This window comes from Erpetoichthys calabaricus, chromosome 1, assembly GCF_900747795.2.
Source record: "Erpetoichthys calabaricus chromosome 1, fErpCal1.3, whole genome shotgun sequence".
NCBI classification, from domain to species: domain Eukaryota; kingdom Metazoa; phylum Chordata; class Cladistia; order Polypteriformes; family Polypteridae; genus Erpetoichthys; species Erpetoichthys calabaricus.
Window position 1 is genome coordinate 132,774,493 of NC_041394.2, and position 13,254 is coordinate 132,787,746.

The window sequence follows — 13,254 nt, forward strand, 5'->3', positions numbered from 1 at the left end:
TTTATTTATTTATGCTCACATTTCACAGAACTTTAATTTATTTGCGCATTTATTTATTTAATTTTGACCGAAATAGTCCTCCATAGTGAAGTGTTGCTTTTTCACTGCTCGTTATTGTTCTTTTTTGCAAGAAAATCACCCCCACGTTTTGAGCCCTTTTGATTTTCCACTAAGGTTAAGGTTAAATTAATTGTACTTGCTACTCGAAATTTTAATTTCTTTATTTTGTGCTTTGCTGGTTGTTAATTGATTGTTCATTTACTTTTTTTTTTTAATTTGCACATGGTGTGACATAGGATCGATCGTTTCTAGGACAACGCACCCCAAGATATGTAAAAAGCAGAGTCCATCTCTACACAAGGAACTGCTCGCTCTGCCCCGGAAGTCGACCAATTCCCAGCACTTTCGTTTTATTTCGGTCTGTTCCCGTTAATACTGTATACCAAAGCTAGCTGTTGCATTAACTGATCAAAATGGGAAGAGGCAGCAGACGGCAGCACTGCAGCTGTCGCTCCCTGACAATGGCGTTGCGATGTGGTGATCGTTGGAGCGTGTCTGTCGGGTCTCACTGCTGCTTGGGAGCTGCCGAAATCATGCCCAAAACTGCACCAGACCCCAAGATATGTAAAGAGCAGAGTCCGTCTCTACACAGGAACTCCTCGCTCTGCCCCGGAAGTCGACCAATTCCCAGCACTTTCGTTTTATTTCGGTCCGTTCCCGTTAATACTGTATACCAAAGCTAGATGTTGCATTAACTGATCAAAATGGGAAGAAAGAGGCAGCAGACGGCAGCACTGCAGCTGTCGCTCCCTGACAATGGCTCTGCGATGTGGGATGTGGTGATCGTTGGAGCGGGTCTGTCGGGTCTCACTGCTGCTTGGGAGCTGCTGAAATCATGCCCAAAACTGCAAGTGCTGGTGCTGGAAGGCAAAGGTTAGCGAGAAACCAAATGTTGAGGGTGGATCTGTCTATAAGTAGCTACGTTCTGCATAATAAATGACCTAGAGCAGTGTTTCTCGACCGCGGTCTTGGGGACCCACTGTGGCTGCAGGTTTTTGTTCCAACCAGCTTCTGTTTTTAATTGGACTCCTGGGCTAATTAAGTAAACTGTTATTTCCCAAGTTCTGTGTTTTGGGAACAATATACAAATTAGAAAACTAAGTCTGGTTAAAAAGAAAAAAAAAAAATATATATATATTAAAATGTACCAAGAAGTTATATGGGAATAATGTATTTTTTCTTTTTAACAATATTTTCATCTTGATTTTCATTCTACTTTTCTAGGTGTTCTAATTGTTTAATTAATCCATTATTTACTAATTAGTGGATCTGATGCTAAAGTAGTTGCAGCCTTTGCTTATTCAGTGTTGTAGCGTGTCTGCTCTGCTCATTTTTAATTCTCATTAATAAGATACAACAAAGGGGAAAAACTGCACAGAGAAAGGGCAAAATATGATGAAATCAACAAAAGAGAATTAAGCATTTAAATGTATAGCAAAAGCAGGAATATTTCTAAATGTCTTATAAATAAACTAGACATTAAGCCCATTACAATAACGGGCGCTAGAACGGTAGTGCATAAACATTAGTAGGAACAGTCTATGTTAAATGGCAACAGACCTTGACTTCATTCAGTTTCTTGTCTTAATTTTGTTTTGTCAAAAATATTTTTGCAAGAAGCCTAAAGTAAAATAATAATAAAAATAAAATAGAAACGTATATGACAATACAGTAAGTATAATTAATATTACATTTATCCTCTCCTCTGTGGCTGTTGATTGATGTGTTGTGTCTGTTTGAAGATCTTCTATCCTGCCTCTCTTTATTTTAGCTTGCTGTGGCATCTCTCCAGCAAGTACTGTGCAGTTCCCCAGCAAGTATTTTAATCTGTGCTGGCATGGAGCTGATTATTGTATGTGTGACGTCTCCCCAGCAACGGATTTTATGTGCGCGAAAAATAAATCTACCTTTAAAAGTCATCCTATTGTAATATCATGAAAATTCGTATATTTAGGAAAACCCCTTCAACGACTGGCACTTTACCGGGCCAAGCTTTTTAATCGCAAATCTGACATCCCCAGAGTGAACACTTGCACAACAACACACACTAACCCACGTCTGTGGGGAACCCCTTCAACGACTCACACTTTACCGGGCCAAGCTTCTTAATCACAAATCTGATAACCTCAGAGTGAACACTTGCAACACACACTAATCCCACCTCTTTGGGGAAGCTGGTCTCCGCGAATCAGTACCCGATTGGATTTTTCGTGCCTTATGTTTTAGGTGCTCCCTCATTTCCCGAAATCCGATTGGATCGGCCGCGCGATATTTTATAGGTCCTGCCCTCTCTGTCTTGTGTGACACATCAGGCAGCCTTTGAAGCATCTGCTAGAGGCTGGTGACTCTGCCACTCATTCCGCCCTTCCCTGTACTTCCGCCTTGTCCATAATAGGTGTTTAATTTCCTGTCACAACAGTGGGGAATTAGCAGAGTCTCCCCAGGAACTGATGTAATGTGTGGCGTGTAGCTGATAATCGTGGCTGTAGCATCTCTCCACCAAGTACTGTGCAGTTCCCCAGCATGTATTTTAATCTGTGCTGGCGTGCAGCTGATTATTGTATGTGTGGCGTTTCCCCAGCAACGGATTTTATGTGCGCGGCTGCGAGTACCCAATCAGCACTCTCCCCAGCAATGATGTCCTTTATTAAAGAGTGCCCCGCGCATGCGCACTTCACCAGAAGACACGGACACATGGACACACACAGGGATTTTATTAAAGAGGATGTAAAAATCATGCGGCTGTGCTTTTCTGAATGTAGGATAACATAAAAATAATAGCAGCTAATTAAATGAGATCAGTGCTATCAGGTGTTGTCACTGATTAGGAATCTGGTTGGAACAAAAACCTGCAGCTACAGGGGGTCCCCAGGACTGAGGTTGAGAAACACTGCCCTAGAGTAACATATAATTTAGAAGTAAATGTGTGTGGTTTGAAATCTTTAGTGCACCCCAATTCATTAAACTATTTCTTATATACTGTGCACTTGAAAAAAATGCCTCTAAGCATATTATTCACAATATTAAAAATGCTTCACTGTTAATTAAAGGTAACATATACTATTCACAAACCTACTTCAGGGTTGCTGGCGAAGAGCCCCCCTCAAGTCGGAAAACAATGGTGAGTAGTCAATTGGAGGGCCTTAAACGTGTGTTCAAAAAATCATTACATTTTGGAGTTGATGCTGTATATTCAGTTTAAAACCAGGTATATATACAGTATATAAAATGATTATTTCTAAGCATTCATAGAAATAACCATTCCTAAACAGTTAACAAAATATCACAGCTATGATGAAATCTCCATACTTGGTGGATAATCTGTTTAGTCTAATGTATTTTGTTTAAGTCAGAGTACAAGACTGTTTGAAATTTTAGATCTTGAAGTTAGCTTCATGTAAACACATCATCTGGATTTCCATTTGAAGTTTGCTTTGTATTATGAAATGTGTGCAAGAATTGCCACATCATAAATATGGATTAGGCAATATCTTATATTGTACCAAAGATCATAGTTTATTTTTTTTTACTGCAAATGGTGATAGTAGAGTCTGTAAAAAAGGCAATTTACTGTGTAATAACGTGGTGGTGTGCTGGGGAGGCAGCATAAAGAAGAAGGACGCCCCACGCCTGGACAAACTGGTGAGGAAGGCAGGCTTTATTGTAGACATGGAGCTGGACAGTTAGACATCTGTGGCAGAGCAACGGGCACTGAGCAGGCTCCTGTCAATAATGGAGAATCCACTGCATCCACTGAACAGTGTCATCTCTAGACAGAGGAGCAGCTTCAGCGACAGACTGCTGTCACTGTCCTGCTCTCCTGCTCCACTGACAGACTGAGGAGATCGTCCCTCCCCCACATTATGTGACTCTTCAATTCCACCCGGGGGGGTAAACGTTAACGTTATTCAAAGTAATTGTCTGTCTGTATACCTGCATTGTTATCACTCTTTAATATTTTGTTTATCAGAATGCTGCTGCTGGAGTATGTGAATTTTCCCTTGGGATTAATAAAGTATCTATGTATCTATCTACCTATCTAATATATAATATACGTGTCTGTCTAAAAAGGGCGGCACGGTGGCACAGTGGTAGCGTTGCTGCCTCGCAATTAGGAGACCTAGGTTCGCTTCCCAGGTCCTCCCTGCTTGGAGTTTGCATGTTCTCCCCATGTCTGCGTGGGTTTCCTCCGGGTACTCCGGTTTCCTCCCACAGTCCAAAGACATGCAGGTTAGGTGCATTGGCGATTCTAAATTGTCCCTAGTTTGTGCTTGGTATGTGTGTGTGTGTGTCCTGTGGTGAGCTGGCACCCTGCCCAGGGTTTGTTTCCTGCCTTGCGCCATATGTTCGCTGGGATTGGCTCCAGCAGACCCCCGTGACCCTGTACTTAGGATATAGCAGGTTGGATAATGGGTGGATGTCTGTCTAAAAAGGTTTGTTTTTATTCACCGATTAAATATAAGAAGAATCCTTTGTTGTCAGTTAAAACTTTTGTGTATTAGGTATTTCACGCTAGGTGTAATATTCATTTTGGTATAAGAAGTCCTGCACAGACTATTCTCAGTGTACTTTGCTTTGTATACCATACTTACCACTGATTAATGCCAGCTAAGCGGAAATCCCTTGGCTCAGCTCTCACGACATGGTATGTAACCACTAGGGGGAGTTGCAGCACCCCAAACCCCAGACACAACCAACACAAGTCCCAGTTTGGATAAAAGGTTTATTAACACAGCTACCTTGGAAACAGGCAAATGTGACATAAACATAACCACAATACTGTTCTTACCTTCTTTTCCTTTCCTTCCACTCCTCTAGATAAGCTTTGTCCTCCTTCACCCGACTCCAGCTTGGCCACTTGAGATTGAGCAGCTTCTTTTAACTATATTAAGGAGTACTTCCAGTTCTAGGGCATAGCCTGTTGGAATCGATTCCGGATTGAACAGAAGTCCCTAAAAGTAGGGATTGTGAATTCCAGTAGTTCCTCCTGTTGTCCTCCACTGAACCCAACAGGGCTTCCCTATGGTACTACAGGTCCCAGAATGCCCTGCAGTTGTCCGTGGGGGAATTCCAACACAAGAATGGTGCTATTTAGCATACTGGGTTAGAAAATATTCAGGAGTATATTCAGACCTTCCATTGCACTGTCCTCCTAGCTGAGTAAGGATTCTTGTTCAATCCTGGCCGGGATGCCAGTCCATGTGTGCCGTCCATTACAGTTAGCAAAGTAGGAGACACATTAGGACCGAGAGGTTATTCTCAATTGCATGCCTACTAAACAGTCATATATTCCCCTATCCTTAAACTAAATAGGCTTTAACATACGATTGGCGCTTAGTATTAAGACTTGTAAAGATTGTTATAGAGTTATTCAAAGAATGTAAAAATATGGTTAATATATCAAATAATATTGTTCATCCACGCACCACTTTTACTAAATGCAAGTTAGAGACATCACTGATAGAAACCTAGTTGATTATTCAAACCTTCCATAAATGCAATATTTGCCATGGATAATATGTTATTAAGCAGCAATTAAGATCTAGGTTAATATCCCCAAACATTACCAGTTTTATCAATGTAGTGCACCACCACCCTGTCCCGGGATTGTTCTTGTCTTTGCCCAGTGCTTGATGGGATAGGCTTCAGCTTCCCCACACTCCTACTATGGAAGAGCCAGTTTAGAAAGGAATGGAGGAATACTGTAGCTTCTCGGGGTGGAGATGTCAAATTTGATTTGAATAAGATATAGAATTGTATGTCTTACAGGCTTGTAATTCATTTATGATAATATTATTTATAAAACCAGTAATCTAAAGAAATAATGAAAAGAAGCATACATGATTTAGATTATTTTGCCATATCATTTGCTGTTTTCTCATACAATTGCCCTTTCTTGAAATTTCACACTACTAAATAATGATAATTAAACACTTTGTAATTATAAAATTAATTGTTCATTATCCATGAATATTTATAATATACCAGAAAGCAACCATGCTTGCAGTAATTTAATCTGGAAAGGTTAGTTATAATAGGTTCAAAGGCACCACTAATTATACATAAATTTTCCCTGCTCCACTTGTTTCTTGGTAAGCCTTAAACAGACCAGACTTATCTATCATGTACAACATTCTCATCTTCAGGTATTCTATCTAGTTTTTGTGACAGATTGTTTTCTTATGCAAAATGTAGTATATTTTAGCACATTTATGTTTCCTCACCATAATAGTCCCCTATCAAGAATCACGGTGAAGTGGTCATATCATCTATAGCCAATGCTTTCACTTTTCCTACCATTACAGTTCTGTACACTGATCCTGAAATGGTCAGGGTGGCATGATTATATAGTCGTTAGAGCTTCTGCATCAGGGATCCAACCTTCTGGGTTCATATGCCATGCCTAATCACAATCTACATATGCTGAATTTATGTACTGTTATTTCATTTGTGTGGGTTATTTTTCAAGTAACTACTACTACTCACATCTCAAAAGACATTGGTGATTCTAAATTGACCCCATATTAGAGCGGGAAAGACAGGGCCCTGTAATCCACTGGCATCTTCTCCAGGGTTGGTTTCTGTCCTGTGCCCTTGGAGATTGAAGTGTATTAAGCTGATTTGAGTATGTTATAATCCCAGCAAGGGTGGCACAAAATTGCAAAAATTGCAGTAGTAGTATTGTTGCCTTGCAATAAGAAGACATGCCGATTAGGTGAACTGGTGTTGCTAAATTATCCCTAGTTTATGTATGTTTGCCTTTTTGATGGACTGGCACCCTGTCTAGGTGTTGTTCCTGCCTTACGCCAAATGAGCATTGAGCTCCATTTGCCCAGCAACCCAGCCCTAGATAAAAGGGTTAAAGAAATGGATGGGTAAATGAACCCAGCACTGCTGATCTTATGAACGTATAAAATGTCATGTAATATCAATTTTAAAACAATGCATACTTAATTGCTTTGAGTACATTGTAGATATCAGTGTCCACTTAAATCAAGTGAGGCTGATCTTGAATGTGGGAAGCAGCTAGATTTGTTTCTCATCCTGGCCATTGTCTGAGCAGAGTTTGTGTTCTCCTCATGCTTATGTGGAAATTCTTCAGGGCCATCAAAGGTCTTTATAATGGTTTAATTAGAGACTCTGTACTGGCCTGATATAAATGAACGTGGACATTGGAGGGATATTCCTAGATTGTCTGACAACTTAGCGTTTGTTCCAGCTTTCTGCCCAATTCTATCCGAAAAATATGCTGGCACGCAGCGACTTTATAATGAAAGGCAGGTTTAGAAAATTAATGGAGGGATCGATGATTTTGAATTCTCATCTTGTTGGTGGGATGTAGTACAGAAATTCACAATTGTATGTTCGGAAATTACCTAATGAAACATAAGACGAATGATTATGAGACATATGAATTAAATGTTCCTGTTTGCAATAGAAAATCTTGTATTGAACAATTTACTTAATAGAAAGTAAATATTAGAGAGCAGGAAGTTTTGGGTGTCGGTTGTGGTCGAAGGTTCGAAACAACAGCAGACAAACACAAATTCAAACAAACAACTTCTTTTATTATTTCTTGATCTTTCTTAGTGAGCAGAGACCCGCTGCAGAATGCTGACAGTTTGTCACTGACAGCATCCACGTCACAGGAGGCCCTTTGCGGTTTTCCAAACCGGCTTTTATTTCCTCTTAAGCACGTACACATAGTTATCTCATTTTTGCACCTTTACAAGTAGCCTTCCCTTAGAAGTGGAATGAACTTCTGCTTTTGCTAACTAGGACAGGGTGCGGTCCCTAAAAGCTGATCCACCCTTTATTTATTTCTTTTATTAATCTTATGGCTATTTTATAATTAGGCTCTAATGCTTAATATCCTTAACTTTCCTTCATCACAATCTCAATGCATTTCATATAATTTAACACACAGAACTCTTATACTTGCAAATACAATATACATATACACTTTCTTATATATATTTTTATACACTCAAATACACACAGATAGTAATCACCAAGGCGTTTTCTTTAGACTTGTTTACCCAAATATTCATTGCACTAAGGCGTAGTCCCCAAATCTTCTTCCCCTCCCTTGGACTGGGTTAAAAGCCCTCAGCCCAAGATTATTTGTTCAACTTTTATTTAATACATTGATTCAGATTTTTATTATTCCACACGGTCAACCTGCAATGGCTTCCTCTATGCAGAACTGATGAAAATTTATGGCATATGAAATGATCTGTTAGTGTAGTGTGGAGAAAATGTAAAAGAGAAATCAAAAAAGCAATTAATTTTCTGAACATTCAGGTTATTAAAGGAAAAAAAATTAAAAAGACGTGAAATGAAAATGGAACTAGAAAAATGTTAATCTCAGAATTGTGACATCACTAAGTGAAAACAATGTGTTTCATCTCTGATAATTGTACTTTTTTTTTTTCTTAAATTAAGTTTACATATTACATATTATGGTTTTGGAGTTACTCATTATGTAGTGCACTTCATATCACTTGGCTTCATTAAAAGCATTATTTATTGTGTTATTTTTTTTACTGCATAATGACATTTTGTATGAAAAGAAATTTTCCCACTTCCTCATTTTCCATGGTACTCTGCAGGTTTTCATTGTTAAATTGCTTTTTTATTTTTATTTTATTTTATTTCAGGTCGAGTGGGTGGACGAACACAAACCGTAATGTTACCCTGTGCCAATGGGATGGATATGTGGGATCTTGGTGGACAGTGGGTGGGAAGGTAAACAAACACCATTTTTGCTTTCATTGTATAGACACGGTAAATAAACATTTTACTGATACTTAAATTCTAGTGGGCAGCATAGCTGTGCTATGGTTAGACTTCTACCTCACAACAAGGGAATTAGGAATTAAGTCCCATGCACTCCCGGAGTTTGCAGATTCTTGCTGTGTCTGTATGAGTCCCTTTCCTTCCAAAGAAATGCAATTTAGGTGGATTGGTGATCATAAATTTGCCACTAATATATACAATATGTGTGTGTGTGTGTGTGTGTGTGTGTGCGTGTGTGTGTGTGTGTGTGTGCGTGTGTGTGCGTGTGTGTGTGTGTGTTAACCTGACAATGTGCTGGTGCCCTGTCCAAGGACGGTTCCTGCCTTTCTCACAGTGCTTGCTGGGATCACTTCCAACTTCCCCATAACCCTGCTCTGGATAAGCAGGTTTGGAAGATGGGTGAATGAATTTTCTTTTACACACAGAGTATGATAATGTTTTATCTTATCACAAAGCATGATTACAATTAACTTTAAGCACTTAGTATGTAGCAAGTGCTTCCATGTGCATTTTTCTGTATTTACAATATGAATTTTCATGAGCTACTTGCTTATGCATTTGCCTGTCATTTTGTTTTTAAATAAGGTTCTCTAGTGAAAAAATAAACTATTAGAATATTTTCCTTTTAATTGCAAAGAGCCTGTACATAAAACTGAAAACACATGACAAAGATACATTTATTCTGCATGGAATATTTATGACAAAATCATACATACCTTTTGATGGTTCAATGAGAGAGAACTTTCTGTAGACAGCACTTTGTCTACACTTTGTGCAGTTGGTCAGCCTCAACTGTATAAAACAGGAACAGTTTATTTACATCCCCTTCAACCTTGAGCTGGTCACTTGGTGGATATCTGGCTATGCTTAAGGGCTATGTCCCGAGTGACACACCCCTAATCATTTCATGGAAAGAAACCAGGACAGGCTCTGAGGCATCCAGAATTTTTCAGTCGCCCTTTTGGTGGCTTTCCCTGTGCTTGAAGCACATGTGTATACAATCATATGGAGTACCCCTGTGTGCCATCTGTGCCCAAAGAAAATCGTAAAGCAGGTTTGTTAAACAAAATAAATCCATTTCAGGAATAAACAGTGGGATTACACAAAGCAACAACATATTAATAGACAAGAAACTCTGGCTGTCAAAGTATGCTTCTTTAAGGGCTTTGGATATACTGTCTTCCAGGTTGGGTGGCTTATCTACTAGTCCACTACCTAAATACCCAAAAAGTCTCTCTCTGATTTCATCTCAAAGATGTTATATTAAAATTTTCTCTCTGAAGCCCTGGCTATGATCCTGCCTTGTTAGGCTAGGCATTTGCTAACCTCAACTCCTGGCTATAAGCTCTAGCCAAAACGTACCTTTTCAACTACTCTATAGACAAACTTCTATGACAATCCTTAAAAGTGCTTTGAGGGTCATAAAACTCAATCTAGAACCTCCTGTGGCATTACTGTGTCTATACAGTATGTCACATAATTAATCTCCAACAACTGCAGCTAGAACCTTGTCCTTGGTTTTAAGCAAAAGTTTATGACATGATATGCGCTGATAAAGGAAAAAATGAGGGTTGTGGCAACCTTCACAAAGTTATATGGGTTGGAATATTGCTTATTTCAAACTGCTGAGAGTTAAGTATGGCATACAGAATGCACATGCGACAAAGACAAACAAATGGCCATGCAAAATGGCTGTGCTTCTGTCTTCACAGAGGACATACTCCACGATACAGAATGTAAAACTGACAATGACAGAGAAATGTATGCTGACAAACAAGGTGCTTTTTAAATACTCACAACTTCCACCCATATTCAAACATTGCCTTTACAGTAATCCCTCCTCCATTGCGGGGGTTGCGTTCCAGAGCCACCCGCGAAATAAGAAAATCCGCGAAGTAGAAACCATATGTTTATATGGTTATTTTTATATTGTCATGCTTGGGTCACAGATTTGCGCAGAAACACAGGAGGTTGTAGAGAGACAGGAACGTTATTCAAACACTGCAAACAAACATTTGTCTCTTTTTCAAAAGTTTAAACTGTGCTCCATGACAAGACAGAGATGACAGTTCCATCTCACAATTAAAAGAATGCAAACATATCTTCCTCTTCAAAGGTGTGCTCGTCAGGAGCAGATAATGTCATATAGATAGAGAAAAAGCAAACAAATCAATAGGGCTGTTTGGCTTTTAAGTATGCGAAGCACCGCGGCACAAAGCTGTTGAAGGCGGCAGCTCACACCCCCTCCGTCAGGAGCAGACAAAGAGACAAAGAGAGAGAGAGAGAGATAGAGAGAGACAGAGTTTGTTTTTCAATCAAAAATCAATACGTGCCCTTCGAGCTTTTAAGTATGCGAAGCACCGTGCAGCATGTCGTTTCAGGAAGCAGCTGCACAAAAGATAGCAACGTGAAGATAATCTTTCAGCATTTTTAGACGAGCGTCCGTATCGTCTAGGTGTGTGAACAGCCCCCCTGCTCAATCCCCCTACGTCAGGATCAGAGAAAGTCAGCGCAAGAGACAGAGAAAAGTAAGCTGGGTAGCTTCTCAGCCATCTGCCAATAGCGTCCCTTGTATGAAATCAACTGGGCAAACCAACTGAGGAAGCATGTACCAGAAATTAAAAGACCCATTGTCCGCAGAAACCCGCGAAGCAGCGAAAAATGCGCGATATATATTTAAATATGCTTACATATAAAATCCGCGATGGAGTGAAGCCGCGAAAGGCGAAGCGCGATATAGCGAGGGATCACTGTACATCCTTACATCAATGCATGGTTGATGAGCTACTATGTACCAAGGTTAAACTGACAGTACGCTCAGTGTGGAGTGAGATTTTTTTCATACTGAAAGAAAAAGTATATGTGGCCAAAATGGAAATGTTCATTTTGCTCTATATGAACCACCTCTATTTGAGGACTGGAGTTGTGAATGTTTATATATATATATATATATATTGAAAAACAAAATTGTGAAATACAAAACAAAATACCCTAGGTTCTTGTCTATAAGCCGGACTCATGTATAAGCCGGAGACCAAAAATCATACGAATTTTTAAAATAAAATCGTATCATAGATAAGCCGGACTCATGGATAATCCGAACGTACTATAATCTATAACTAATAGAAGGGAGGGAGGTCAGTGGTCTCACTCGCACCCATTTAATTTCTTTAAGGGGGGAGAGAGTGTGAGATATTGGCGTCTCTCTCACTCCCCACATGGCGCGGTTGGAGCGGCCGCAGTGCATTCTTTCTGCTCTGGGCGTCGCCGAGTCAACACGCGCGCGTAGCGGTCATTTAAATTGTGATTTTATATGTAAGCATATTTAAATATATATCGCAAATTTTTTGCTGGTTCGCGGATTTCTGCGGACAGTGGGTCTTTTAATTTCTGGTACATGCTTCCTCAGTTTGTTTGCCCAGTTGATTTCATGCAAGGGACGCTATTGGCAGATGGCTGAGAAGCTAGATTGCTTACTTTTCTCTCTCTCTTGCACTGACTATCTGTGATCCTGACATATGGGGATTGAGCAGGGGGGCTGTTCGCACACCTAGACGATACGGACGCTCGACTAAAAATGCTGAAAGATTATCTTCACGTTGCTATCTTTTGTAAAGCTGATTCCTGAAAAGACATGCTGCACAGTGCTTCGCATACTTAAAAGCTCGAAGGGCACGTATTGATTTTTGACTGAAAAACAAACTCTCTCTCTCTCTTCCTGCTCCTGCTCCTGACGGAGGGGGTGTGAGCTGCCGCCTTCAACAGCTTTGTGCCGCGGTGCTTCGCATACTTAAAAGCCAAACAGCACCATTGATTTGTTTGCTAGAGATTGTTTTCTCTATGTGACACACACACCTTTGAAGAGGAAGATATGTTTGCAGTCTTTTAATTGTGAGACAGAACTGTCATCTCTGTCTTGTCATGGAGCACAGTTTAAACTTTTGAAAAAGAGACAAATGTTTGTTTGCAGTGTTTGAATAACGTTCCTGTCTCTCTACAACCTCCTGTGTTTCTGCGCAAATCTATGACCCAAGCATGACAATATAAAAATTCGCGGATTTTCTTATTTTGCGGGTGGCCCTGGAACGCAACCCCCGCGATGGATGTATAAGCCGGACTTATGTAGAAGCCGATATTCTATTTTTTCATTTTCACAACTTTTTTCCTTAGATAAGCCGCGGCTTATAGACAAGAACTTAGGGTAATAACTTGATATATTTTATATTGTTATATGTTACAGTCATATCAAGGTCAATTTATACTGTTATTCTATACAGTACATACTTTTTGAAATTTAAATAATGTTTTCTAATTGGTATTTGCAAGTATTTCTAGAATTTCTAAAATTTTTTAGGAAACCTCAGATTTAAAAATTCAGATAACGAACCTGGATCT

The 13,254-nt window shown here is 39.6% G+C and overlaps 1 protein-coding gene across 3 annotated transcripts in view; it reads left to right on the plus strand.

Moving 5' to 3' along the window:
• The first annotated feature begins 657 nt into the window (after positions 1-657).
• The window catches only part of si:ch211-127i16.2 (probable flavin-containing monoamine oxidase A), a 98,908-nt gene continuing 86,311 nt past the window's right edge, over positions 658-13,254 (plus strand). For all 3 annotated transcript variants that reach the window (XM_051934826.1, XM_051934832.1, XM_051934840.1), the window contains exons 1-2: positions 658-933; positions 8,721-8,808. In XM_051934826.1, coding sequence (XP_051790786.1) covers positions 765-933; positions 8,721-8,808 — 257 coding nt within the window. In that variant the 5' untranslated portion in view covers positions 658-764. The remainder of the gene's footprint in view (positions 934-8,720; positions 8,809-13,254) is intronic.